The 25,452-nt window shown below is 46.9% G+C and overlaps 1 protein-coding gene across 2 annotated transcripts in view; it reads left to right on the top strand.

Moving 5' to 3' along the window:
- The first annotated feature begins 917 nt into the window (after positions 1-917).
- LOC142585966 (uncharacterized) overlaps positions 918-25,452 on the top strand; it is a 219,347-nt gene continuing 194,812 nt past the window's right edge. For both annotated transcript variants that reach the window (XM_075697107.1, XM_075697106.1), the window contains exon 1: positions 918-1,555. In XM_075697107.1, the coding sequence (XP_075553222.1) occupies positions 1,180-1,555 (376 nt within the window). In that variant the 5' untranslated portion in view covers positions 918-1,179. The remainder of the gene's footprint in view (positions 1,556-25,452) is intronic.

Genomic DNA, 25,452 nt, shown 5'->3' with positions numbered 1-25,452 from the left:
TAATGTAACAGCATGCGTTTAGCCTGATGATTATTTGGGGAGAGCTTGTCGAGCTGCAGAAACAGGAACCCCCCGCCACCTCGGCGGGGCCCTCTTTCTTACGAAGCGAGGTTGGCGAGCTGCGTTTGCTTGGAAGAGTTTTCGTGGTTTCCTGTCAATCCGTCTGACCAGTGCTGTTTGGAGAGGAGGGGCAAGGGGGAAACACCTAAAACTTGTAATGTGGGATGAGGACCTAATCTCCCTTGCCCCTCGTCACCACCACGCCACCCTCCACCTATCAAATAGTTCCGCCGCTGTCCTTCTCACAGAAACGATGTGCAGTACCCAACGGTGCCTCCCATTCGACTTTTCTTTACCGTGATAGTAATTTGGGCGGGGGAGGATGAGTCCAATAGCAGATGATGATGAGTCTGATGGCAGAGTCTAGGCAGGAAAGGAAAGAAGACGTCACACGTACTTTTGTCCACGTGCCGTGGGGCATGGAATGTTCACTGTTCGGGCTAGCGTTGTGGAAGAGCGAAGGGGGAAGTTGGAGAGCTGCACACAAATGCCTGTCTCCGGGGCCCATTCCTGCCTAGTGGCTGCGCACCCTCGCGCGCGCTCGACGGTAAAAGTAGGTCAGATTGGCCGCCGAACTTTCCAGAAAGCAGTAGAAAAAGATGACTCAGAGGTGACGGAGGGCGCATAACTTCGCCCGCTCTAGGAGTCGCCCTCTCCCCTTCGTTCTCTCGCTCGGCGTCGACGGGGCGAAAGAAAAATCGAGAACCTCCCAGAACAGACGATTGCTGACGAGACCGGAACGGGAGAAGGAGTGAGTTTGTACAGAGAAGGAGGGAATTTGTACAAGGAACTCTATGCCTATGTGAACGCCTGCTTTGGCGCAGAGAGACGCTTGGCGCGTTGAGTCGTGCGGATGTGCTCCGTATGGGCTCCCGAGTTCTTGGTCTTTTCCGAGCGACTTTCTGTACCAGCAGACCCGGACCTGCTCCCACAAAGTCACAGAGAGTGCCTGGAACCCTGCCGCTGATTTTCGAGGCGCAAGACCCCCTTTTTACCCCTTAGGGGCACTTTCGTTCACCGGCCGCAACTAGTCGAGCTGGGCCTACTTCAGGCCTAGCGCGATTAGAGGCGCTATCGGCGTCGCCGCCGGCCCCTCGAGCCGTCACTGACGCTGTCGCGATGGAGTACGCCGTAGACGGAGAAGAAATCTCCCCGGAGGAATATGAAGACCGAAGCCTATGGATACAGGCTGCCATCAAAGCCCATGATCGAGCTCGCCCCAAGCATGGGGACGCCAATGCCCAACAGGATGCAGCTATGACACCGACGGACGCCACGGGCAAGGCCGCCCAGACCAGTGGGGTGAACGCATCGATAAGACGCCGCCCATATAAAAAGAAGCCGCTCCCGCGTCTGCCAGAGAGCGACTACAAGATCGTACACCGGCCGAGAGGCGGACTTCGGCTCCGTGACCACACGGCCACTACACTACTGTACGCCCTGTGCCTGGACATCGGAGTGAACTTTGGGGAAATCATGCAAGCAACACGACCAAGTAAGGATCAATCCTTTTAACAACTCCTTTACCGTGAGCACCCCTTCTATGCAACGCGCAGGGAAATACGCGGAAGTATACAGCATATCAAAATCCTAGACCAAGTCTATTCGACGTGTGCCTAGACGTGTGCCGACGTGTGCCTACGTAAATTCCCAATGTCATAGCCCTACAGGAAACCAAGAAAAAAGTAAAGGTTCGGGATTATAAAACATATGAAAACGGCAAGGAAGAAAAACCACTCACGGCCTTCTTGGTCCATAGAAATCTAACTGTAATAGAGCACGAAATTCAATCGAACGGTGCAGACTGCCTCCTGATAGAGGTCATACCCCTAAAAAGAAGCGAGGCCCCACTCTTCATTCTAAACATATATAGCAGCCCCAAGGCGGAATCCTCCCCCATAATAAAAGCCATGAACGAAGCCATAAAAATCAGTAAAACGAATCTCCTAATAGTAGTCGGAGATATGAACGCACAACACATGGCATGGGGTTACAGAACAATTGTAAAGAAGGGTACTAGCCTCTGGCAACATGTTCAGGACGAAGGATACACGCTCCTGACAGATCCGCTGGTGCCAACTAGGATAGGGAACAGTGTGCAAGCTAACACATGCCCTGACCTGACCCTATGCAAAAACATAGTAGACGCACAATGGCACAACACGAAGGAAAATGTAGGGAGCGACCATTACATTATAGAGACCACTATACCCAGCAGTACGCTCAAGAAGGAAAGAAGAAGGGTGACACGAGTGGTAGACTGGGATAAATTCAGAGAAAGGAGACAGGGTAACGCACATAGAGTTACTATACTGACTCTAGAGGACAAGCTACTCATAGGGCCTATGCATTGAAATCGGGAACCGCAAGAGCGCCGCCATGTTGCTACGCGCCGAGGTTGCCAGCTCCTGAGACGCTTGCTAGACTTGGTGACAGTAGTCATTTTTAATCCGGCAACAGTAGCAGCGTAGCAGCATGACATTGCAATTGCACGGAGCGAGACGGAGCCGAGACGGACGGATGCCGACAGCTAAGTTCCATTTCTATTTTTATTTCTAATTGCAGCGGCGGGAAATCTGAAGGGAGATAGGGCCAGCATAGAAAAGTAGGTTGCAGAGAATTGGAGCACTTCGAAGCCAGGAGAACACTTAGCCAAAGTAGGGCGATAAAGTAGGAAGTGGCCAACACATAACAGTTAGGACTAAAGATTTAATAGTTAGGGCTAAAAGTGTGTTTTTTTGTCCTTTTTTTCTTTTCTTTTCTTTTCTCCCCTGGTTATTTGTTTGGTTATTTTACTAGCTCTCTTTATTCTTCTAGAGATTCCCAGTGGTCTTTATTATAGTTAATTTTTTTCCTCGCTTGTACACTGTTAAAGAACAGTAGGACAAGAGAATTCATGGGACGGCCGGCTAGAAAAGCCAAGGAGGAAGGTGGGGACCTCGTCCAGTGTGAGAGGTGTGAATGATGGTGTTATTTGGATGAAACGACATTCAAAACCGTGGCGGAGGCGGAAGGGAACGGCTTCGTGTGCAGGCTGTGTAAGGTGATTGAGAATTTGGAGAAGCAGCTAAAGAGTGAAATGGCGAGGACAAAGGAGGAACTCGAGAAAGAAAAAACGAAACGCGCAGAGTTTGAGGAAAGGGTCGAGAAGGAGTGGGCCTCAAGAATGGAGGCTGTAGAACGGAAATGGAGTGAGGAGCGAGAGAAAGGGCAGCAATTGGAAAAACAATTGAAAGAGATGAGAGAGAGAGAAGCTGAGAGGGAGGCACGGCAGGAACTGAAGGAAAAGGAAGCAGGAGGATCACCCAGTGGAGCAGAATTGGGGGCGGACACGTTAACGTGGGGACCGCGGGAGACACAGGTACAGAGGGATGAGACGACAGGAGGCAGAGAAGGCGAGGAGGCAGGGAAGACCCAGCCGACAGAGACAGGAGTGAGGCAAGATTTGCTTGAAGACAGAAAGGTCTGGGTCGTTGGAAGCTCCAACGTATCGCGAATGCAAACAGCACTCCTCAGAACAGTGCAGTATGACAGACGAGTGAAGGTCGAATGCATGCCGGGGGCTCGATTCGAAGCGGTGGTGGAGAGAGCCAAAAGCAAACTGAATGAAAACAGAGAGGGAAGAAACCTGGTAATTTTGCACGCTGGGGTGAATGACGTCCTGAAGAATAGGGGGCGAATGCTGGGCAGACAAATTCAAGAGGGAGTGGCGAAATTAAGGGCGACCTCTGAGGCGGTGCACATTGCCCTGTGTACTGTCCCAGAGGTCAGGGGACAGGGCCCTTTCATTGAAGAACAGGTAGTGGCGGCAAATGTAGTGATTAGGGAGTTGGGGCGAGCCCTCAAGTGTGATGTGGTGGAGGTGAACAGAATGATTGGGGGGAAAAACTTCCCCCGTTTCGGCCGAGATGGCATTCACTATACTACACCGGCCGGCGGGATGGCAGGTAGGAACGAGGGTGGATCGTAGGGCTCAGGCTTTTTTGCAGGCACGCAGGGCGACCCTGCAAGCCAAAACGTAAAAGATGAAGGACAGGGGAGGGGGGGGGGCAGGACAGGAGCACGGAGGAGGAAGAGGAAGAAGAAGGCAGTAAATGTGGGGTTCATCAACATGCAGGGGGGAAGAAATCGCATTAAGTGGGACGAAATAGAAGAACAGTTACAAACGGAAAATTTTCAGGTATATGGAGTTGCCGAAACCCATTTAAGAGATGAGGAAGAGCCACCATTCATTGCGGGATTCACCTGGGTTGGATGCAACAGAAAAAGGAAAGAACGCAGAGGAGGAGGCCTTGGGGCGCTAGTGAAGGGACAGGACTGGGAAAGGGTAAGGGAGAGCTGCAGTGAGCACATGTGGCTCAAGGGCACCGTAGGGAATGTTGAGACAATCCTGGGAGTTGTTTATCTGAAAACGGGGAATGAGTCGAAAGAGGAGAATGCAAAACATTTCAAATGTATGGCCAAGGACATCAGGGAGTTAGCTATGAAACAGGAGATAATCATCCTAGGGGACATGAATGCACATTTGGAATACTTTGACGGGGCGACAGATGCAACAGGGCAGATGTTAGTAGATTTTTGTGAGGCTCATGATTTTGTGATAGTTAATACTGAAATTAAATGCGACGGGAAAATAACATGGGAAAGAAATAACACCCACTCGACAATCGACTTCTGCCTAATGTCCCACAAGCTGTATGAACGGTTGGGATGTATGGAAATTGATGAGGAAGGTACAAAAAGCCTGGGGAATGATCACAAACGAATCAAAATCAGTTTTGGAAGGACAGTACCACTGGTAGAAACTAAAGAAAGGAAAGGTATGAGCAAATTGAATGACAGGCAGCTACAAGAAGTGGCCAAAAACATTGAAAGCATGGTATCGAAGCAGCCGCAAAGGGCATGGACATACGACGAGTTAATAGGTATTTTTAAACGAGAGCTAGAGAATGGACAGATTAGGAAACTAGGAAGTAAGCAGGGAAAATATAAACCGAAAAGCTGGTGGGACCGAGAAGTTAAGGAGGCCATAGAGCAACGCAAAGATGCGTGCAGAAAACACAGAGCAGCGAAGAAAAGGGGAGCCACACCAGAAGAGGTGGAGACAAAATGGGAGGATTACCTTGCAATGAAAAGAGAAGCATTGGCATTAATTCAAGCCAAGATAGGAAAAGTTGGGGTACAGTGGATGTTAGAGATACGAAAAAAAGACAGAAATGCCTCTAAGAAATTTTGGGAACACATAAAGCAACGGAGTAAGAAGACAGGGGTGGTTCAGCACTCACTGACCACACCGGAAGGAACAAAGGTAGAGGGAGAGGAAGCTCAGGAATATATTAGGTTAACAATAGAGGCAGCATTAGCAGAGCCAGTGGGTAGCGAAATGGAGAACAATGACAACAGCAGGACACAATTAGAGGAGGAGTACAGAAAGATGACAAGTAAGGAATGGGACAGAATTGAACACAAGGTTCCCGTGGGAACAGCGACAGGACCTGATGGCATACCTATGAAATTGATAAGCATATTAGGCCAGAAAAGTAAATTAACATTACGACAACTTATTGAACAAATAGTAGTAGGGGGAGATGTTCCACAGGACTGGAAATCAAGCAGAATGATATTAGTTTACAAAGGTAAGGGAAGCAAGGACAACATTACATCCTACAGGCCAATAACTATCACATCAGTCATATATAGAGTAGCAATGCAGATGGTGAAAAAGAGAATGGAGGAATGGGCAGAACGTGAAGAGATCTTGGGAGAACTGCAGAATGGATTTAGAAGGAACAGAAGGCTAGATGATAATTTATTTGTTATAACACAGTGCATAGAGATAGCGACAGCCAGGAAGAAACCGCTATGGATAGCTTTTTTAGACATTAGAGGAGCCTATGATAATGTAAACCGAGAAAAGTTATGGAGCCAGTTGAGGGAATATGGTTTAGATAGAAAGTTGATTGAATTCCTACAACAAGTTTATACAGATAATGAGGTAGAGATAACATGGGAGGGGGAAACTACAAAGCCAGCTAAAATAAGAAGAGGTCTCAGGCAGGGCTGTCCATTGTCGCCTCTGCTCTTTATGATCTACATGAGCCAAATGGAAAAGAGACTAGAACAGAGCACAATAGGAACTGACATAAACTATATGCTGGAAGGGCAGAAGGTAGCTCAAGTACTAGCCGGACTGATGTATGCAGATGATATTGTACTGCTTGCTGACACCCGAGTAGGGCTACAGGAACTAATGAGCCTATGTGGAGAGGAGGAGGAAAAATTGGGACTACAATTCAGTAGAGAGAAGTCTGGGATAATAGTATACAATGAAGAAAGGGGGGAACCATTGGAAATACAAAGCACTAAGATTGATCATGTTGAAAAATACAAGTATTTGGGCATATGGCTAAACGAGGGCAAAAAGTACTTGGAAGAACAGGAAAAAATTATTATTGAAAAAGTGAAAAGGAACTCAGCAGTAATGAAACACAAGGCACTTTGGAACTATAATAGGTACGAGGTGGTTAGGGGCGTATGGAAAGGAGTTATGGTACCTGGCCTTACATTCGGAAATTCAGTACTGTGCATGAAATCGGAAGTTCAGGCATGCATGGAAACGAGACAGAGAAGTGTAGGCAGGTTGGCCTTAGGAGCACACGGGAACACCCCTAATGAGGGAGTGCAGGGGGACATGGGATGGACGTCATTCGAAGGTAGAGAGGCAATAAGTAAACTAAAATTTGAACAGGGACTCCCAGCACTGGAGGAAAAAAGGTGGGCAGGAAAAGTGTACAAATATCTGTACATGAAAAGTTTGAACACAAAGTGGACACTCAGAACGAGGAAGCTGAGGAATATATACCTACAGCCGAGGGAGGGGGCCCAACGTGGTTCTAGTGTGGGAAAGGAGGTGAAGGAGACGGAAAAAAAATGTGGGAAGAAAGAATGCTCGGAAAGCCAGCGCTATCAATGTATAGGTCACAAAAACAGGAGATTAAGAGAGAGCTCTTATTTGATAACTCGCAGGGCAGCTCACTATTATTCGAAGCTAGGACGGGGGTTTTGAGAACGAAAACATGCAGGGCTAAATTTGAAGACGTGGACCTTCGGCGCACAGCTTGCGGAGCCGAAATGGAGACCACTGAGCATATAGTGCTGAGATGCACAGACCTTCGCCCGACCCTGGCAGAGGGAACAGTGGCAGATATGGAAGGGGCATTAGGTTTTCCCGGGGAACGAGGGCAAATAGACGAGAAAAGAGTGGCAGTAACGAAGGGGAGGCTAGAGGATTGGAGGAGGAAGTCAAGGGATAGATAATACCATAAACCGGGGAGATAATGTTTCCTCTACTGTTTTAGATAGTTATTTTGGAGGGAGGAGGGGAGTGAAAACTAGGTTAAGGAAAAAGGATATAAAGAAAGGAAAAAAAAAATAATAATAAAATAGGAGGGGGAGCAAAAGGCTAGGTGGCGCCAGCCGCCGCCCGTTACAAAGGGTATAGCCGCCATCCATCCATCCATCCAGCGTCTCGCTTGTACTGTCGTGATGTGTGCGTGCAGCCGTGTGTTTGGGCTTTATAACTTGGTTCTTTATTCTATGTTGCGGGACGGTGGGGGTGTGGTCCATGTTGGCCGTACAGGTGGCAGTTATGCAACCGAGGGATGATCCTGTTGAAGTTTCCGGCGGTATGCGGTTTTCAGCGGTGACGCCTGTTGCAGGAGTGTCACTCGACGAGGTTACGAGCTCGAAGCTATGGTCAGATTCCTCGTTGGCATTCCGTAATTCTCTTCGCACGGGTGCGGTATGTTGCAAAAGCCGCTTTAGCGATCTATCGTCGCGACGATAGATCGGGCTTTTTTTATTATTATAAGTACTGATCCAGCTGGTAGGGCACATGTAACCGACAAACGGAAGTCTCAGGAGAGCACCTGAGATTATAATAAAGCAGGCGGCGCAGGAACTCCAGGGCACCCAAGGGATGCAGTGGGGGGATCAAAGCTCGAAGCAGAACGGAACGTAGGGTGGGGCCGCCGAGCCAGGTGTGTGCCAGGGAGTGTTCGCACGGACAGCTCCCCTGGCACGCGCAGCAGAGCCTCGCAAGGTCGAGATACTTTAAAGGCACCTGCGCCCATGACCTTTCTTTTGCCTCGGTGCAGTGTGCACGATTAACGAGAATAATATGGAGGGCATCCGGTGCAGTCGCGAATGCGTCATGACAAATGTAGCTCGCGTCGCCTGGCGTGTGCAGTAATATCAAAGTTGGTTGCATGAACTTTATGCATAATACGCTTTGTTACGGTACCTTAACGGAATGGGTCTAGAGGACGGTGTTGGTACATTTTTTCGTACCGCCCTAATCCTATACCCCCCACTACAAACACATACCCCTCTCTTTTTATGTATACATACAATTCCTTGCCATGACAGGATCCATAGCCTCCTTTATTTTTGAAAAATAGAGGAGGCTATGGACCGATTTACCAGTTCAAGTTGTCAACTTGTCATAGGAATCACTGTATTAAACACAATTCCACGATCGGATTGTTTACTTTCATTTTTTGTTGTAACACTGAGGACTACATAGAACCTTATTTTGTATATGTGAGAGAAGTATGTGGATATCACGAGCTCAATCCAATGTGCGATACACAGACAAAGCAGCTGCTACAACATGAACTGCATTGAGGGCCACACAACACACACGTAATTAAAGGTGCAAAATATAGGGGGAAGCTTCAAAATACGCTCTGTAGCACTGCAAAGTGTAACATATACTGTATGTGTACAATAAATGTTCAAAAATACAATGCATCAATGTCCCATTTGCTTTCAAGTTTATTATCAAGTTCAGGTTTACTGAAGTTTATTATGAGCATATGTACAACAGGAATCTACTTACACACCCGCAGTCAAGGTGGCTGTTCGAGGTGTGCTGGCTGCCTCAGTGTAAGAAAAAGAAATTGGGTGAATGTCGACACCAGTGCCACTGCTTCTTGCCTCTGACCTGCACGTGCCTCCACGGCATCTTTGTGCACAAGTGTGCTGGCGTGGCGAGGCGTAGGAGTCATCCGAGAGAAAGAGTATCATTTACATGGAGAAGTGGCTGTTCACATTGCCTGTCGCTTTCCCTCAAATGCTTCCTTGGCGACTAGGGTGACACACCCGCAGTCAAGGTGGCTGTTCGAGGTGTGCTGGCTGCCTAAACGAAAGAAAAAGAAAGAAATTAGATGAATGTCGATACCAGTGCTATTGCTTCTTGCCTCTTACCTGCATTTGCCTCCACGGCTTCTTGGCTTGCGGAGTCTGTGTGAGGGAGCTGCTATGGCTAGGCGTAGGCATTGTCTAAGCAAAAAGAAAAGGCCATTCAAATGGGGAATTGTGGAAATAAATGCAGTTGTTATGTCTGCTTCTTGCACTCTTCTTGCCTAAAAGTTTTCAAACATAGTGTCCAGTACACACCAGCACTTTGACTGCTTCTGCTGTTTACATGCGGGTGTTGCTGCGAGATCCTTAGTATGGCTGCGTGCAGCATTGTAACACTTGGTGGAGGCATTTGAAGTGGTAGCCAAAAATATAAAGAATCATCCTTGTCTGCAGGGATGCTTTCAATTTCTAAATGCAGTGGTAATTATCACTATTAGTGCAAGGCCCCCCAAATCTATGCGGCAAGTGCCATAGCTCGAAACTGAATTTTTCCTTTAGTGTTTCACAAGGCGTCTGATATGTCCACATTAGATGCGATGTGTTTGTTTTTATTTATCCCAGTGTGGAGAGAGCATCATTAAATTGTTTTTTATTTTTGCTTGTCTTGTTTTTTGGTTTATTTCTGAATTTATCAAGCAGCAGTCTCATGATGCTAAAATGACTTATGTAATGGCAATCAGCTTTTGTTTTGCAGAAAAACAATGCATTTCCTGACCCGTTGTTCGACATCCCCTCACTCGCATAATTTTGCAGAGTATTCTACCTATATTGACTTGCTTGACCTCCACTAAAGAGTCTTGCATTTTCAAATACGACTCCTTCCTTAAAATCATTCGAGACTTCTCATAATTTCTGTACCTTGGGCTTCTGATACTCTGCATTCACCATTTTTGCTTGTTTCTGACTAAAAATGTCTCCTTTAATTTAGAGCTTAAATTTTACCTTTGGAACACACAGAAGGGCTTGCCATTGCATATCTGCACAAAAGGGAAACATGTTTAATTAAACATTTGCAAAATCCAATTGAAGATTGATGAATGCAGCTTGCAGTGTGATATGAGTGAATGAGCCATAAAAGTAACTCATCTCAAGCACATATTAGTGTGATGTACAAGATACGTTACACTAACGTGGTGGGTTCTCTTGCTTATACAGCAAAATAATCGGTGCGCGTGAAAAAAAAAATATTTTTGCATACCCCTTGTACACACTGATTTAAGGAAAATGAGCTGGAGCTGTCCACATAATCCACTTATTTTACCTGCGAGTATGGTCAACAAAAATGTGTCCCGGCTGCTTAGTGGTACTCGGGATTATGTCAGTATTGCATATGTGCCTGTTGTCTAGAATAATTGAATTTTGAAAATGCTCGCAGGGATCTGATATGCATATCTGCAGTTTATGGATACATGTAAAAGACTCAGCATCAAGTGCAAGTGAACGGTCCCACAGGCCCGGAGTCGATCATGCAAAAAGATTCGCTGCACAAATTTGTGACCAGAAAAGATATTCCACATGAAATGGCATGCAAGGAAGTGTTGAAAATATTGCACAGTTAATAAAACGCCTACGCTATTAATATGTGGGTTGATGCACTCGTTATGCAAAACGGAGGTGAGGCGTGCAGACAGGACACAAGAGTAGAGTATTTACAAGCAAACAACACGAGCGCCGCCCACTTCTCTACTCTTGTGTCCTGTCTGCACGCCTTACCTCTGTTTTGCATTATGAATCCTTACCAACTAGCTGAGCTTTCTGTCGTTCTACGATTTTGACGATTTCGTCCAAACGTGCAGAGTCGTTAGAGTAGGTCCTTCTGATCATTACATTAACACCGCTCCGCATGTAGAAAAATGCTCTACTGTGACGCTTCTCAAACGATTGTGATGCACCACAAGAGCTGCCTACTCGCGTGATATTGTCAACAAGGAGATACATTCGTTTATTTACATGTGAAGGTATATGCCAGAGCACTTCGGGTCTTCGGTGGCACATAAGGCACGAGTGTGCCGTAGCGTCCGATGTCGACGCGCGATAGCATGTGAAACCTAAACTGTACGGAACTACTACGCATCCAAAAAACAGATTCGAAACCGAAATTCGCGTCATCCTTTATTGCATGAATGCGTACATCGTGACTTACAAAGTCACGGACTTAGCGATCACTTTCTGTAAACTTAATATTAACGTACCACCTTCATAGAGCCATCAGGTATGCGTTTTTAGATGACAAAGCATAAGTTGACCTGTACTTGTTTTCAGCTTTTTCAATAGTAATTGCGCTGGCCACATTGACCAGTAGCAACAGGGCGGTGCCCTAGAGGTTCCCACTTTTCCGGCCCAGCTTTTCCTCTAGAGTTGTTCTACTAACTCTATGGTAACGCAGATGGCAACAAGATTGAAAACCTAAATGAATTGATTCACAAACTATCGAAAGACGCAGAGCACACCACCAAGACGATAGAGATAGCAGCCGAAAACAAAGCCGCTGATAGCAGATTATTACACATGTGGCAGGCACATAATAGCTTACAAAAAAGATGGATGAAACAAAAACACAACAGAAAACTTAGAATTAGAATAGCCAAACTAGAAAGAGAAATCGAAAGTCATTCTCAAAACTTTGTTAAACAACAATGGGGACAAACATGTGATCAAATGAGCGGAAAATTGGGGCTCAAAGACACATGGCATCTTCTGAGACATCTTTAGACCCAGAAAACAGCAGAGCCGCTCACCAGAAGGATGTAGCACGCATAATTCATGCAAGCCCACTTAATGACGAAGAAATGATAACGGAATTACAGAACCGATACCTATGCACAACGAAAAACCTGACGCTTCCCAACTACAGCGGCAACCCCAACCCTGAACTTGACGAAAACATAACGGTAGCAGAGGTAAAGGCGGCCATGCAGAAACTTAGAACATCCTCCGCTCCAGGAGAGGATGGGGTGACGAACAAAATACTAAGAAATCTAGACGAGGACTGTATTCAAGGGATCACAGAGTACTTTAACAAGTGCTGGAAGTATGGGTGGCTGCCATAGACGTGGAAACACGCCAAGGTAACTCTCATACCCAAGCCAGGCAAGAAACTCGAACTAAGCAACCTCAGACCCATATCCCTAACATCATGCTTAGGGAAACTATTGGAGCACGTGGCGCTATCTAGATTACAAAACCACATGGACAAGCACAATCTCTTTCCGCACACGATGATAGGCTTCCGGCCCAACCTGTCTACGCAAGATATAATGCTCAGGCTCTCGGAAGAAGTAATAAACACACCGAATAACACCAACACTAAAGCAATAATGGCACTGGACCTCACCAAAGCCTTCGATAATGTCACCCACAATGCCATCATGAATGCCCTCTCCGACTTAAACGTGGGGGAGAGAATATACTCATACATCAAGGCTTTTCTAACCGACAGAACGGCTCAAATAACATTCGGAGGCATCAAGTCGGATACACTACAATTAGGAAGCAAAGGCACACCGCAGGGGTCAGTGCTGTCACCCTTTCTGTTCAACATAACCCTCATACCCATGGCCAAGCTTCTTGCCGCCATACCAAACTTATCGTCGGCCCTCTACGCAGACGACATCACCCTCTGGACAGTCAGGGGAAGCGAAGGTGATATTGAGAGCACGCTACAGACGGGAGCGAATATAGTGACCGGATGCGCCAGGAGAGTCGGGCTAACGTGCTCGCCACAAAAATCCGAACTCCTAGTTATCAGACACAGACCTAAGAAAAACGATCCCCCGGCACAATTGGATGTTAGAGTTGATGGTACAAAAGTTCCAGAAGTACAAACCTTGAGAATCCTGGGAATGCACATTCAAAGCAACGGGAAAAACACAACTACACTAAACAAACTAGTCGCATGCGTTGGACAAACCAACATGCTCATAAGACGAATAGCTAGCAAACACCAGGGAATGAAAGAAACAGATTTGAGGAGGCTACTGCAGGCTTTCGTGCTCAGCCGTATAGTATATTCTCTCCCCTATCTCAAACTTCAGGCAGCGGAAAAGAACAAGGTTGAATGCCTCAAAAGACAATCGTACAAGGCAGCCCTTCATCTCCCTAAGTATACATCAACAGAAAGGCTGCTAATGTTAGGCATACACAACACGCTTCCCGAGCTAGTCGAGGCGCACAGAATCGCAAAGTACGACAGGCTAACAAAAACACCCACGGGAAGACACATGCTAAGGACCTTGGATATCAGGCAAGAATGCATAGGGACGGATGCCGTGCAAATGCCTAGAGACATACACAAGTGTCTGAGAATAGATCCAATCCCGAAAAACATGCATCCCGAACACTACGAAGAAAGGAGGAAGGCGAGAGCCAAAGCCCTCCACAGGCAATATTCAAACCATAAGGAGGCAGTCTGTACGGACGTTGCAGAGCTCTGTGATCACGATGCCTTTTCGATAGGCGTCGTGGGCATGGACCTAAAACCAATCTCAGCCGCCTCTGTGCGTAGCAAAAAGGCACACGAGGCGGAGGAAGCGGCCATCGCCCTAGCCATTATAAGCACTAAAGCCAACACGATTTTTAGCGACTCGAAGACAGCCGTTCGATACTTTGCAAAAGGGAGGGTCCACAAACCCGCCAAACAAATCCTAAAACCGCAAAATTTCAACGCCAGACCCATTAGAATCATATGGGTTCCGGCCCACGCGTCGCATCCTGGGAACGAGGCGGCCCACAACTTAGCCCGAGGTTTCGTCAGCCGGGCAGTGGGCGAGCCGGTTGTGAGGTCGGCCAGAGAGACCTTGACCACCTACCACGAGATCACATTATATTACAGAAACAACAGAAGGACGCTCCCGCCGCCGGGCAAAAGCCTTAATAAACATCAACAAGTGGCCTGGCGGAAGCTACAAACTAACACCTTCCCCAACCCCTATATATACTCCAAGGCCTACCCAGGAGTCTACACCCCCGAATGTAAGCTCTGCGGGGTCACAAAGGCAGATTTAAAACATTTTATTCGATTGCGACAATCTAAAACCGAAAAGAGAATGGCATCTCTCTAACGAGCAAGAGTGGGAGGATGCGGTGTCCAGCTCGGACCCAGCGGCTCAACTGCAGGCCGTCAGCTGGGCTTTGGAGGTCGCCGACAGACAGGGCCTCACGACCATAACAGGTGGCACTAGAGGACCTGATCGGACGGCCACCTCACGCACCCTGGAAGCCCACTAAAGTTGACCAAATCGTTTCTGTTGACGAAATAAAGTTGTTACCACCACCACCACCTGCTTTGGCGCTAGTAACAGACAGACGCGGCGCGCGTCTATAAAATGAAGTTGATCGCGGGCTGCTATTCAGCCCCGAGCCGCCGGTTAAACTTGCATAAGCCCGCCCGCTGAGGAGCTCCCGGGGACGCACCACTCTCGGCCAGCCACGGACCATCCAGGCAGCGTGCGCCAGTCATCGGGACGGCCGCCGTTGGACACCTGAGGTCGCGTCGGACTGGCGAAGTGCCCGATGAACAATTAGCATTCATTCATGCGAAAATGCTTGGCCGGAAGCATCAAAGTGGTGCGTCTAAAGGAAAGGCGAAGTTAGAAAGAGAAGAGCGTGAAAAGAAGCAACCAAAGATGACAAAGTAGCTACTGAATGCAGCTTCCGCGGAGCAGTATGATCGCTCGGCCCAGTGTCCGTGTCAATCTCCCAATAGTACCGACTGTGCTTCTGTGGAGGACTCGCCAACTCCATCACCACGGTTTCCTGGCAAGAAGCAAGGTTTGACTCATCTTGGTTGTCTGGATCCTGTGAAGAGAGAGAGAGATAATTTAATTGAAAGAAGGCAGAGAGGTCGTCCTGAGCTAAGGCACTCTAGCCTGCTACTCTGCACAGGGGGAGGGGGAACGGGGACATAGAGGTGTGATGAGGGATGATGATGACATAGCAAGAGGGATGTGCAAAGGTGAAAGCAAGTTCAACACTCTGATGAAAAACATTCACAAATGTCATCCATGAAGCCACAATCAGGTTTCGTTCAAGTCTGTAGTCACCAATTCAAGTGAACTTAAAAATAGAGGCGCTAGGACGAAGCTGGTGTGTGGACCTCCCCTGCGTGAACAGCACAAGCGCCAAACAAAATCGTTATAGCATATAAAGAGCTGCGATAAGCGGCTCTAGCACGGCGGGCACTTGTAGGGCACTTTTAGCGGCCGGAGTCTCGAGACCACCGAGAATCACGCGCATGGACTCTACTAGGTGCTTCAGCATTTTTTGTACACTCTCCTTCTCATTGTGTTCATCTCCTTGCTTGCCCGTAGTGTCACCGGTTTCATCGGCCCTATAATCTTGGCTTCATGGTGCAGAGGACCATTAGTGCCCGCTGGCATGGCCGTGGTCCTAGAGGGCAGCAAAGCCCATTGCATGTCTGTATCAGCCGGTGGAGGTGAATGTTTGCCGCGTGCTCTCGTCGACCTTGAATTATCAGTAGACGCCGTTACCGTCCTCGATGCACGCACAGGCAGAGGTGGTCGTGGTACCTCTGCCACGCTAGGTAGTTCTCCTGAAATGGTATTGTGATGCTTTTGTCGCGAGCGTTGGTCACTTTGGCGAACAGATTGAGCAGCCTCTTTACGTGAAGATTGGTCTCTTGCCTTTTTTCGAAGAATAAGAACTTTTTGTTTCATCTTGGAGCATTCCGTCGAAGTCGCTTTGTGAGAGCCAGTACAGTTGGGACATTTAAATGAGGACGTCTCACAGTCTGTGGTATCATGCTCTCCGCCGCAATGCGAGCAGGTGGCTTTGCTTCTACAAACAGCGCTCACGTGTCCTATCTTGTGACATTTCCGGCACTGGATAGGCCTCGGAACGAATGGTCGTACTCGGTGTATAACGTAGCCCACTTTGACAGAGGCTGGTAGTGTCGATGAAGCAAATATTACCTTAATACATCGGGAGTGCCCCAAGCGGTGAATCTCAAGAATGCGCACCGACGACCTCAAAAGACTCTTGATGTCCGCATGCTTGATTTCAAGCTCCACGTCGGAAATCACTCCAGTTGTTGTCTCCTTCCCGTAAGTAATAAAGGAGCGGACGGGGATTGCGCTTAACTGTAGAATAGTCTTTAAATTCTCAAGTATTGGAGAATTTTTCACATCTATTGTCAGGATGTTCTTGGGAGCGTTGATCCTGATCTCCTTAATTTGCCCAGGGGTCACACTTTCAAAATGTTCGGTTAGAAACTGCCTGCTGAGGTAGTCCATGCTGTGCGATGTCGAGAGCGGCACGTAAGAAACCATGAAGGATTCTTGCTCACTCTGATGCGATGAAGTCGCCTCAGTCGACATACGGCGCATCTTCATACGGCGGCTCATGACTACGGTGTACTCGCTGTCAGAGTCCATGGCTTCTGGCGTTGAGCTCTCCCAGGAATCGAGCTGGTCCGAGCTTCCAAAGGCACGCCGTTCAAAAATGAGCGATGAAGCAGACGACTGACCTTGTTCAGGTGGTCGTGGGAACATCTTGCTCATCCTTGATGAAATGACTCTCACGAACATGGCAAGAACGTAAAAAATGCGTAGCAGCGAGAGGCCCAGAGCACCAGTGAGCTCTGGGCACTTCTTTATCTCGTCTTGTGAAAGCGGTGCCAACCTCGGTCGTCCATATTTCTGAGCAACCGACGCTAACCGAGCCCTGTCCTGTTCCTGAGTCAGCAACGTCTATGCTACTCGGCTGGGCCCCTGCCACATAGCTCCAGGTGTCTGGTCCGCCACGCCCGATTTCTACTACTGCTGATCAACAGGTGCCAAATCTCCCCGATGAGCCTCCTTCCACTGACGAGCGCCAGGAAACAACACTCCAAGAACCGACTCACTTGTTTCCTGTTAGTTTGGCTTCAAATCATGTTCCCACCCGCAAAGTGTGCCTCGAGAGGACGAATGAGACGGCTTCTCGTTGCGGCAACAGAGAAGCACAGACACCCCCGCAGCAAGAGGTACGTTGCGAGATTCTCCGACCCTGCTAAGTGGCTGGACATTATTACTGACAGCTTTCGGAGTGTATGCCTTGAGAAAGGGCCATTGTATTTTCAAAATCGGGCAGAAAATTTTCCGTCTTCCGAAAGGCAATACAAAACTCAGAAACGCTATATGTCACCTCATCTTTTCGTGCGAAAGGCTTAAATGGGGAGACGTACGAACGACACTGGTTAATGTACTCGGAGTCCAAAGGTTCCGTTTACTGTTTCATGTGCAAACTATTTTCGATTTCAAGCAACTCCAGTGCTTTCACCACGCACGGCTTTTCTGATGGGAAAAGAGCAGAAGAAAAGGTTTGCGCACATGAAAATAGCGTCGAGCAGCGGAACTACGTGGAAGCATGGCTCGCCCGCTCTAACTTGAGTGGCACAATTGACAAGGCGCTGGTTAAGCATCTTGTCACTGAGACTGCTTACTGGACAGAGGTGTTGAAGCGCGTAGTCGTTGTAGTTCAGCATCTAGCTGAGCGCAACCTAGCGTTTAGGGGCAGTGAGGAGATTTTTGGTTCACCGAAAAATGACAATTATATGGGAGTGCTTGAGGTCATTGTCAAGTTTGGTCCATTTCTAGAGAAGCACATCAAACGCTACGGGAACAAAGGAAAAGGTCACCCATCGTATCTGTCAAAAACCATTTGTGATGAATTTATCGAGCATATGGCAAAGGCTGTCAAGGAACGTCTCGTTGACGAAGTGAAACGCGCAAAATACTTCTTGTAATTGCTGATTCGACTCCATACCTTACTCACGTTGATCAGCTGTCCGTTGTTTTACGATACTATATAAATGGGAATGTGCACGAACGCTTTCTTGGATTTGTTCCAATTGAATCGCATACCGGCTTGTATCTTTTCGATACCGTGATGTCCCTCTTGACGACCAATGGCACCTCTGTTGATGATTGTAGGGGCCAAGCTTATGATAATGCGTGTAATATGTCAGGAAAATACAAAGGACTGCAAGCTCAAATCAAACACCTGAACGAATTGGCAGTCTACGTCCCGTGTGCTGGTACGTGTGCGCAAACTAAGTTCACAGAACTTAGTTGGCGCGTGTAGCGTTGACAGTTGCCTTGAGGCAGCCAAATTTTTCACTGTAGTTCAGAGACTGTATGTGTTCTTTGCTGCCTCACCTAAGCGATTGAGGTATCTTTTGGACAGCATGAGCGGAACTGGCCAGCAGCTTGTTTTGAAAAGTCTCTCTGAGACCAGGTGGTCAAGACACGCTGAATCATGTAAGGCCATTCTGAAAAATTTCAATGCAGTCTTATGTTGCCTTGAAGATACATCAAAGAACAAGGAAGAAAACGGTGACACTAGGAACTAAGCGCACTCTCTCTTCAAGAAAATAACAAAACTAGAGACTGCATTCATGGCGATTTTCTGGAGTGAAATCTTGGAGCGCTTTGACAAAACGAACGTAGCACTTCAGAAACCAGGCCTAGACATTTCAACTGCTGTAGACCTGCTGAGCTCTCTAGAAGGCTTTGTTAATTCTTTGCAACCTCTCTTTGATACCTTCGAAGAGAAAGCACGCACGCTAAGTACCAATCAATGTTATCAGGATGAGGGCAAACGCATCGTTTTGAGCAAGCACCCGGACGGAAAAAGCGACAGTGCGCTACAAGGCAGAAAAAGTTTATCGTAGAGACCTACACTGTCGTACTTGACAGTCTAGGCTCTGCTTTGCGAGTGCGAAAGACTGCTTACGCTGAACTCTGCGAAAGGTTCGGATTCTTAAAATTGCTGAAAGAAGTTGGGAGCGAGGCCGCTCTGGCACAGCAGGTTGAGAAGTTGGTGAAAACCTACAAAAATGATTTGGATCCAGCATTTCCCGCTGAAATCATTCAGTTTGCGAACTTTCTGCACAACTCTGTGTGCCAGGACACGAGTTCCCTGGGAATAATGAAGTTGCTGCACGAAAGAAAGCTTATTGATGTGTTTCTGAACCTTTCTATTGCTTTGCGAATGTACTTAAGCCTACCCGTGGCAAACTGTGAGACCGAACGATCGTTTTCCAAGTTGTCGCTGATAAAAAATCGCCTTCGCTCGAGCCTCCGTGACGACAACGTGAACTCGCTTGCTATCATGCCCCTTGAAAGTGATCTCCTCCGCGATCTATCCTTCGAACAGACCATATCTGATTTCGCCAAAGCGAACGCGCGAAAAATGCCATCTTAAAAGAGGACTGTTTGCGCTGTACATGAATAGTTCCAATAAGTTCGTTGCGTCGCCTCCCAGCCTCCACGTTGCCAATGAAACGCTGAGCAGTGCAATTCAAGATATGCAAATCTTCGTTGTTTGTCTCTTGTTTGTTCTTCTTGTGATATTTAGCGTGCTTATAAAGAACTGTATTTTTGTTGTTTTTGATAGTCCCACGTTTATTTGGTGTCGTCCTTGCTTGGTATTACCTTTAACGAAAATATCTTCAAATAATGTTTTGTAATTTTCAGTAGGTAATTTTCATCTGTATTCTAGTGCATTTTTATGGTGTTTGTATTGACTTAAGTATTGTATATCTCTATTGCATGTTTATATAGCAACGTATATAACGATTACTGCAGTTTGATGCTTGAATTTTAATAAATAATGTTTTGGATACAACCATGCGTCTCCTCACGGGATTAAACTTAGTGATGCAAACATAGCACAACTTCAGAAGGATCGACCTCTGAGCTGTGTTGTCTTTTCTACGTTATTGTTTGTTTTGAGTGCACTAAACTTTTCCTCAAAGCCTAGCTTTTGCTGAAAACAGAATGCAGATTAATCACAAAGTGAACATATGCGTTGGTATTTACAACAGCACGCGTTTCAAGCAAGTTTTGTTGTTTTCCTTATAATAATAATAACAATAATAATAATCCCGTTGATCGCATTTCGTTCTCTTTATTTTGGTGGAATTAAAATGAAACATTGCATTTCCAGAAGCGTAGCAGGCGACAGCGGCGGGGGGGGGGCGGGGAGCGTCAGTATAGGGAAATGAGGCCTGCATGCGCATTAGGCCAGGGCCCCCATTTTTCTTAATCCGGCCCTGTAATCAACTATATCTCCAGGGCTAGTTCGCCGTGCGGCTAATTACGCGCTCCACGCAGTGTCATGCTGGAAGTTGATTTCAAATGGATGCATCTTACAAACTCACCGGCTATAATTCGTATTGTAATATGTGCCATAATGTCATTAATTAGAAAGTTAATTAGTGTATTTTCGTTGTTTAGCCAAATATGTGTTTCGAATAATCCAGCTCAACAGAGAAGAATTGGGCTATCTGCTACAGGCGATTTTTAAAAATTCCGTAAAGCTTCAGAATCATCACCTTGTATGCTACATACCCGCCGTGGTTGCTCAGTGGCTATGGTGTTGGGCTGCTGAGCACGAGGTCGCGGGATCGAATCCCGGCCACGGCGGCCGCATTTCGATGGGGGCGAAATGCGAAAACACCCGTGTGCTTAGATTTAGGCGCACGTTAAAGAACCCCAGGTGGTCAAAATTTCCGGAGTCCTCCACTACGGCGTGCCTCATAATCAGAAAGTGGTTTTGGCACGTAAAACCCCAAATATTATTATTATTATTATTGTATGCTACAACCTCCTTCGCTGGTTTGCATCGGGATGGTGTGCGCGCGCGGTGGCGTGCAGGTAATGTAAGCAATATTGCAGCAATGAAAAGCTCGAGTCGGAAATACGATCAGAGCCACGATGCATTAGACACGCAAGCAAATGTCAACGCGGTTGGTAGACTTGTGTACACGTAAGCGGTATGAAAAACGACAAAAATAGGCCGATTTTTACGTAACGAATAACAAGTAATCAATTATATCTTTTGGTAGTCTTGAAATTGATTGATTACTTTATTAATGAGATACTGTGACGCTACGAAGCTTTGGGCACTTGAACCTGGCGGACACTGTACATTCAATGGATGAATGGATGGATCTTATGAGCCTTCCCTTTGGAACGGGGCGGCGGGTTGCGTCACCAAGCTCTTGCTATTATACACTCTTAACTCTACACTCTTAAAACGGTTGCACCCTCTGGGGTGCATATTTGCCCCACAACGATAATCGTCATCTGCCTTGCTTGCGCTTCCTTTCCTGAATACTCGGCGCTCGCTACTTTCCTGTCGAGAATGCTGCGTCACACTGATAACGCGCATGCCGTTCGTGACTGGGAAGTACCGGGCTCGCAGCGTTAGAGAAAGAAAACGTGGGCAAGACAGATGACGATTGTTGTTGTGGGACAAGATAAGCCCCAAAGAGTGTAAATTTTTCTAAGAGTGTAAAGGAAAATTACACCCTTTGAGTTGTATCTTGCCACACAACGATATACGTCATCTGTCTTGTCCGCATTTCCTTTCTTTAACGCGGCGAGCCCGGTACTTTCCAGTAACGAACGACATGCGCGTTAATAGCATGACATAGCATTCCCGACAGGAAAGTAGCGGGCGCGGAGTTTTCAAGAAAGGAAACGCAAGCAAGCCAGATGACGATTATTGTTGTGTGGAATATATACACCCCAAAGGGTGTAAACATTTTTAGAGTGTGCACACTCTTACATTCTAAAAACAGTTGCACCCTTTGGGGTGTATATTTGCCACGGAACAATAATCGTCATCTGTCTTGCCCAAATTTTCTTTCTTTAACGCTGCGAGCGCAGTACTTCCCAGTAAAGAACGGCATGCGCGTTATCAGCATGACATAGCATTCCCGACAGGAAAGTAACGAGCGCAGCGTTTTCAAGAAAGGAAACACAAGCAAGACAGATGACGATTATTGTTCCGTGGCAAACATACACCCCAAAGGGTGCAACCGTGTTTAGAGTGCACACTCTTAGAAAAAATTACACCCTTTGGGGCTTATCTTGTCCTACAACAATAATCGTCATCCGTCTTACCCACATTTCCTTTCTTTAACGCTGCGAGACCGGTACTTCCCAGTCACGAACGGCATGCGCGTTACCAGCATGACATAGCATTCCCGACAGGAAAGTAGCGAGCGCCGAGTTTTCAGGAAACGCAAGCAAGGCAGATGACGATTATTGTTGTGGGACAAATATACACCTCAAAGGGTGCAACAGCTTTAAGAGTGTAGACAAAGTTACACCCTTTGGGGTGTATCTCTGCCACACAACGATAATCGTCATCTACCTTGCTTGCGTTTCCTTCCTTGAAAACGCCGCGCCCGCTACTTTCCTGTCGGGAATGCTATGTCATTCTATTAACGGGCATGTCGTTCGTTACTGGAAAGTACCGGGCTCGCCGCGTTAAAGAAAGGAAATGCGGACAAGGCAGATGACGATTATCGTTGTGTGGCAAAAGGGTGCAATTTTGCTTAAGAGTGTACACTCTCAGAAAAGTTTACACCCTTTGAGTCGTATCTTGCCACACAGCAATAAACGTCATCTGTATTGTCCGCATTTCCTTTCTTTAACGCTGCGAGCCTGGTACTTCCCAGTAACGAACGGCATAGGCGTTATCAGCATGACATAGCACTGCCGACAGGAAAGTAGCGGGCGCGGCATTTCCAAGAAAGGAAACGCAAGCAAGGCAGATGACGATTACACTCTAAAAACAATTGCACCCTTTGGGGTGTACATTTTCCACACAACAATAATCGTCATCTGGGGCGCTATAACGTAAAACTATTCCAAACTTTTCTATTCCAATTCTGCTATCAGCCCTCCACGATTGGTCAAAAACTTTTTTTGACCACCCCCACTTCACATGTCTGTCACGCGACGTCACGAAAACCGCGATACCTCCCCATCTGATATGATGTGTACACACTGATTATGCATGATTTGACAAAAAAAAACAGTTGATTCTGATTCGACCACTTTTCGCCATTAGCCCTCGGCTATTGGTAAAAAGATTTCGGGCTGCACCCACTTCACCTGCCTGTCACGCGACGTCACAAAACCGCTAGAACTCTCCGCGTCAAAGTGATGTGTACGCGATAAAGATGCATTAATATGCCGAACAAAACTGAATTTTCTTTGGAATAGCCGCAGGCTGCCCCGTTCCGAAAGGAATAGAAGATGGCTGCCGCCGATCGCTCAGACGCTGGCTACTCGCACCTGCCGGAGAGCATGGGTGTATTTGCGTATAATAAAACTTCTTGCGTGGCCGTGTAACGTTTTCGAGCACTTTCGGCACGCTTACCACCTCATTTTTCCAACTCTTCTTTGCTGAGGGTCCGTTTTAGCGTCATTCTTGAGCTTCCGTTGCATGCCGGCGCGATTTTCGACGAGCCACCGCAAGCTAAGTAAGGGAAAGCCGACCAATCGTAGACGCCGGCACCAGCCTCTTCATCTGGTTATCGACTTTCAGTGCAGTGGCTCGGCCCCATCGAATCCCTCTCCACTTGAGCGTTCTCCTCGCCTCTTGTCAGCCAATTACATAAGACAAGCCGCTCAGTGTAGGCAATGTTATTCGTTTTTCAAGCAAACAAAAGTGACCTCCTATGAACGAGGAGAGCGTTTGATTGGTCTGTTCAGACAACCCTGCGGTGCACCGCCCGGTGCTTGCGTTGGTGGTTACGCAAATTTGACGTCAGGAGATTGGTATAGAAACACATTGGAATAGTTTTACGTTATAGGGCCCCTGTCTTGCCCGCATTTACTTTCTTTAACGCTGCGAGCCCAGTACTTCCAAGTCATGAACGGCATGCGCGCTATCAGCATGACAGAGCATTCTCGACAGGAAGGCAACGAGCGCAGCGTTTTCAAGAAAGGAAATGCGGGCAAGACAGATGACGATTATCGTTGTGTGGCAAATATACAACCAAAAGGGTGTAAACGTTATTTAGAGTGTAAGAATGTACGTAGATTAAAAAAAAGATAAATAAAAAATAATGAAACGAATTGCCATAACTAAATTTTCTCACCCCCTATTGTGAACTTTGATTTGGTGTGTATACGTTTTTTGTCGTTTCCCTGCTTTTCTTTCAACAATCTTCCTATCGCCTCTTGTTTATTTCCCTCCTGTTCTCGCTGGACCCAAGGGCTTCAAGGAGGCCAGTGGTGATAAAATTGACCGCTGGGCAGCTATCTTCATATTCTAATAAAACATGCTCCATCATTTCCCTAGCTTAACCGCTGCAAGCACATGCTTCTTCTTCATTCTTCTATATCGCTTCGAAAAGTAATGAGCTTCCCTTTGAGTTAGCACAAACTATTTCTTTCCTGATTTCTTTCTTTTTTCTTAAGCTGTTACTCATGGCAAGTTTCTTTTCCATTGATGCCACCCATGAGATTATTTCAGCCTCTTTGACTTTCCGCTTGACGTTCTTTGTTGCTGTGTCGCTCACCCTTCGGGCCACATACTTGCTGGTAAGCTTAGTTATTTTCTTCCACTGTGAATCAATGTTTTTCCTGTACAAATACCTAAACACTATCCCAGTACATTTACTTTCTTCTATTCCTCAGTCGTTCTTCATAATAAATTTTACTGTGAGCTTCCCTGACATCAAAACTTGTCCTGCATATATCACCCTGCACAGCTTCATTTGTAGTCTTCCCGTGAGCGCCCAATGCGAGGCGTCCCACTGACCTTTGGTTCCCATCAAGTCCTGATTGTACCCCTGATTCCAAGCAAACAACCGCATTTCCAAAAGTAAGTCCTGGAACCATTGCACCTTTCCACATACCTCGGAGCATATCTTACATATTGTATCCCCATAGCGCTCTGTGCTTCATTATGGCTGCATTGCTATTCCACTTCACTGTTATTGTGTTTTCCTGTGTTTCCATATATCTATTGGCTTCGTTTATCCATATACCAAGGTATCTATAATCTTTTACCCGAGGTATTTCCTGGTCCTGTATTGCCACTGTCTGCTCACTATTTTCATAGAATACCACAACACCACAACACCTGATTTTCTAACCCTAAATTTCAAACCTAATTCTCGCCTTCCTGTCCATAGATATTAGCCAGACGTTGCAAATCGCTTTGCTTGTTAGCTAGCAACACAATTTCGTCCGCATAAAGTAAACCTGGAAACTGCTGCTCTACTACTGTACCCGCCTGTTTCTATGAGAGATGACACCCAATATTACTTCCTTCTAGCGCCTTCTCCATCCTCACCATGTACATCATAAACATCAGTGGGGATAAAGGGCACCCCTGCCTCAGTCCCTTGTTGATATCGACTTTCTCCTCGCTCCTCAT

The sequence above is a fragment of the Dermacentor variabilis genome, chromosome 6, assembly GCF_050947875.1.
Source record: "Dermacentor variabilis isolate Ectoservices chromosome 6, ASM5094787v1, whole genome shotgun sequence".
Taxonomy (NCBI): Eukaryota; Metazoa; Arthropoda; class Arachnida; order Ixodida; family Ixodidae; genus Dermacentor; species Dermacentor variabilis.
The sequence above is the reverse complement of the archived record's forward strand: the minus strand, read 5'-3'. Positions and strand labels throughout refer to the sequence as shown.